This window comes from Cucumis sativus, chromosome 1 (assembly GCF_000004075.3).
Source record: "Cucumis sativus cultivar 9930 chromosome 1, Cucumber_9930_V3, whole genome shotgun sequence".
NCBI classification, from domain to species: Eukaryota; Viridiplantae; Streptophyta; class Magnoliopsida; order Cucurbitales; family Cucurbitaceae; genus Cucumis; species Cucumis sativus.
This window is the reverse complement of record NC_026655.2, coordinates 9,257,224-9,261,798: the sequence shown is the minus strand read 5'-3', so window position 1 is coordinate 9,261,798 and position 4,575 is coordinate 9,257,224. Positions and strand designations below refer to the sequence as shown.

General features: G+C 27.2%; 1 protein-coding gene across 1 annotated transcript; it reads left to right on the top strand.

Annotated features, from left to right (window-relative positions):
• The first annotated feature begins 536 nt into the window (after positions 1-536).
• LOC101222465 (alpha carbonic anhydrase 7) lies at positions 537-4,338 on the top strand. The gene is made up of 6 exons (XM_004139506.2): positions 537-654; positions 1,255-1,472; positions 2,160-2,369; positions 3,224-3,391; positions 3,848-3,901; positions 4,255-4,338. The coding sequence occupies exons 1-6, from the start codon at positions 579-581 to the stop codon at positions 4,336-4,338; spliced, it is 810 nt and encodes a 269-aa protein (XP_004139554.1). The 5' UTR covers positions 537-578.
• Positions 4,339-4,575: the final 237 nt, after the last annotated feature.

The window sequence follows — 4,575 nt, the reverse complement described above, 5'->3', positions numbered from 1 at the left end:
GATTTTTTTATTTTGTTATCTGCACCGTAAATATTTGGGTGTTTTTGTTATATTTATGAAAATTAACATTTAATTAATAGAACTAAAATTTTAAGATTTTCAAATTTAGCTATTAGACATAAAAGTGAAATGAAAAGTTAAAAGACAATATATTACATCTTAATTTAAACGTTTTTGAGACTGTTAAAAAAATTCCAAGAAATTCTAGGGAAACTTCTGATTAATTCAAATATCTGATACTAAGCATATTTTTTAAAACGAACATGAGAAAACAATGTTGAAACGGAACCTCCTGAATTTGGACTTCTTTTGCTTTAAATACTCAATGATTGCAATTTTTCTTTTTTCTTGGTGTAAAGTTCATATTTTCTTCGAAAATTTCAAACTTTGTTGTTTGCTGAAAATACATAGTAGTTGAAGAAAAATGAAGCTAAGGTTTCCAAATGTTTCTTTTTGCATTATATTCACATTGTAAGTTGATGCTATAAATAATCTTTAAAAACACCTTAAACCCATATTCTTAAACCACACTTTCACAAAGAGAGATTCTCTAGAGAAAAGAGAAAGTAGGTTAGAACATGGGAAACATCCTGTGCTCTTTGATCTTCTTTTCCCTTCTTTTGTTTTCATTAAAGGCAACATCCCAAGAAGTTGGTGAGCTCCCAAATTATGAACTTTTTTTTTCTCCACTCCAACCTGCTTTAAATATTTTAGTTCAGTTGTAATTGAAAGATCCGTTCGAAAAATTAGGGAATCTCACAATATTTATGAGATTTCATGAACTATGTATTTCTTATTTAGAGATAAAACCTCATGTTTTTTAATATGATATCTTAGGCTCATGAAGTCTAAATGGGTATCCCATCATCTCAAATTATAAAATAAAGAGACCTCACAATCTTTTTTAACGGACTTGTACGAGCTACTTCTCTCAATGTCATCAATTATTAGTTTTGACATAGAGATAATAGTTTTATACTCTAAAATATTTTTCAATTATACTCTTTTCCTTGGTGAATGTTAAATTTTTTTTTTTTTTTATGAATATGATGATATGAGTAGTAGACGAGAATAATACTTGGGAAGAGTTAACGTAGATTTATAAAGGGAGGAGTCAAACCACCTATAAGAGAAAATGTTTCTAAATCATTTCTAACATTTTAAGATTATGGTATAAATTTGGCATTGAAGATTATTCAGTTTTTTTCTTCAAATTGTATATTATTTGTTTAAGGATTATGATTGTTTATGCAGAGAATGAAAGAGGGTTTGATTATGAAAGAGATGGGGAAAAAGGACCAACCCATTGGGGAGAGCTTAGAGCAGAGTGGCATAAATGCAAGGGTGGGTTAATGCAATCTCCAATTGATCTATTGCATGAAAGAGTTGAAGTTATTTCACATTTGGGAGACCTTCAAATCAACTACAAATCTTCTAATGCCACACTCAAGAATAGAGGCCATGACATGATGGTAATTAAATTCCTTTTTCCTAGCTAGGATTAAACCAACTTTTGTTATATATAAAATCATTCTCTCTATATATATAAAACATGCTTTTAATAATCTAAAATCAATTTTTAACGTACGATAACTTTATATAAAAGTTTTTTTTTTTAATACGATAATCTTGGATATGAAAGATCGAACCTCCAATCCTAGAGGTTGAAAAAGACCACGTCAATTACCAAATTGAGTTATATGCTTACTTCGACACGTATAGAAGTATGTTAAATCATTAGATTGATATTAAATAATAATATTAAACACATATGTGTTCGTTTGTAACTTCAAATAAAAAAAAAAACACATTTTTCTCCCCAAGTATTGGGTCTAGTTTTCATTTGGTTCATAGGTGTCAAAATAGGTTGCACTTTTATTCTTAAGTTTTGATTTTGATTTCAATCTAGTCTCTCGATTTCAAAGTACTTATAACTTTACCCTTAAAATTTAAGTTTTGTTTCAATTGGATTTATATTATCTTCAAGAGACTTACACTTTCACGACGTTGATTTTTCACTCAATAATACTAACTTTGATTTAATGAAAAAAAAATGATTCTATTCATTATTTTAAAATCATGGTTGATCGATGAATTATATATATACGTATAACATATATGCTGCATGTAAAAAAGAAGGTGTATTTGTGGTTATACAGATGAAATGGGTGGATGGAGGTGGATACATGGAGATGAATGGAACTCAATATAAACTAAAACAGTGTCATTGGCACTCACCTTCTGAGCACACCATTGATGGCAAGACTTTCGATCTTGAAGCTCACTTAGTTCATGAAAGCTCAAATGGAATGATTTCTGTCATTGGAATCTTGTATCAAATTGGAGAACCCGATTACTTCTTATCAACGGTCAGTTGTTTAATCCATAATTGAGTCGTCATAGTTGATAAACAATTTAGATTTTGTTTTATCTTTCAAATTCACTAAACTTAATGGATATAAATTTGACAAATAGTTGTTTTTAGATTATCTATGATCTAACCGTCTAAATTCTAAATAAACTAACATTGTTTAGAGTTTTTTGACATTTAAATATTGTAGAGTCAAACGAGGGTGTCTTGAAAATTTAGTGAAGACAGGTAAATTGGGTTTGAATACTCGTAATAATATAGAAAAAAATATATATTTGATTCAAATTTTGAAAATTGAAATGAATTATAATATAGAAAAAAAAGATAAAGTTATAGTATTTCATGTCATAAAGTACTCCATTTATTATTTTTTTCAAATGTAAACATGTACATATAATAAAATTATAAATTACATACTTAATATTATATTATAAAATAATAAATATACAGAAGAGACATTTTTAAAAATAGCAAAATAACCTAAAATATTTAAACATATAACAAAATTTTAGATTCTATGAAAGATTGACCTTAATAAACTTTTATGATTGTCTATCAATATGACTGATAGAAGCATATAAATGTCTATCAATAATATAATCTGAAATTTTGCTATATCTTATAAATATTTTGTCAAAATTATAATTTTAAACGATTCTTTTAAAAATATTTATATATTAACCTAGATATTAGTAGGGCAGCTACAGCGTCTCTGAACGAGATCCCAATTTGGGTACGTGGTAAAAACTATATATATGAAAATATGAAATACAACACACAATAACTGCCTAAATTTTGTGGAAAAGGTTTGAATTAATAAACATTGTTTGATCAATATTGTGATGGTATCAGATCGAAGAAGATTTAGAAGTGGCCTCAAATACACATGAAGAGGAGAGAGTGATTGGAATAATTGATCCAAATATATTGAAAATGGGTAGCAAACAATATTATAGATACATTGGCTCACTTACTGTTCCACCATGCACTGAAAATGTTATGTGGACTATCATTCACCAGGTACATTATTATTTTTCTTTTTCCAATACTAAATTTCAATATATATTAGAAATAATTATGTCAAATATGTATGGTTTTTTGTTTTTATCATAGAAAATAAACAACTAAAAACTAAAATTTCATTTCTAATCTTTTATTTGAAAACATACCTTACCACCTTCTCTTCCACGTCTGAATCTCTTATTAGATTTAAAAGCTTGTTTTTGTTTTTTTGAATTAAGTTATGAATGCAACTAAGATTGATACAAGCAATCGTAAAAAAAATGAAAGGAAGTAGATTTATTGTTTGAAAATGAAAAACAAAAACGAAAAAAATGTTTGAACACATAACCTATATGGGATTATTCTAAAATTTTAACAATTATGCTGATTTTAGCTAATTGCTTAAACAATAAAACTTATATAGTATATTTATATATTCATGCACTATAATTGCTAACTACATGATTTCAATAGGTGAGGACTGTTACAGAAGAGCAAGTAAAATTACTTCGAGTGGCTGTCCATGATGTAAGTTAATTGGAATGATTTTTATTATTTTTCTAAACCCTAAGCGTGTGGTTATTTGATTGATGAAATAATTAATCCTTTAATTTTGATTTCCACCATAGAAAATAAATGGATCATCTGCCATCCCAAATAATTCTATAAGCCTAGGTAGCCAAAATTCTGTAAAATTGAGAAATTCATTATTAAATTAGTAGATCCTATGTGAATAAAGAAAATAATAATTGTGGAATAATCTTACAGCTTCAAGGAAGTAAAAATTGGTATGAATTTTATATTTCAATTGGAGAAGATAGTAAAATAAAAAAAAACTTTACTTAACCCACTTAAAAGAAAGGTTTGATATGTGAAAACAGGACTCGGATTCTAATGCAAGACCATTGCAACCCTTCTACGATAGAACAATGCAACTCCAAAGATCCAAAGAAAGTGAGCAATGAGGAGAAAGGATTTGATTTATATATTGTATTATTTCTAATTGATTATAAATCAATATTTTCCTTTTCTATGTAAAATCAATAAATCAATATATATATATACACACACAGTGCTCTTTTAATATATAGCAAATTGATTGACATGAGGACAAATTACATTTTGACTATCTAAACATATCAATTGACGAATTAATTGATGAATAAATATCTCTACCATTTAAAGAAACTACCCTTTAAAAT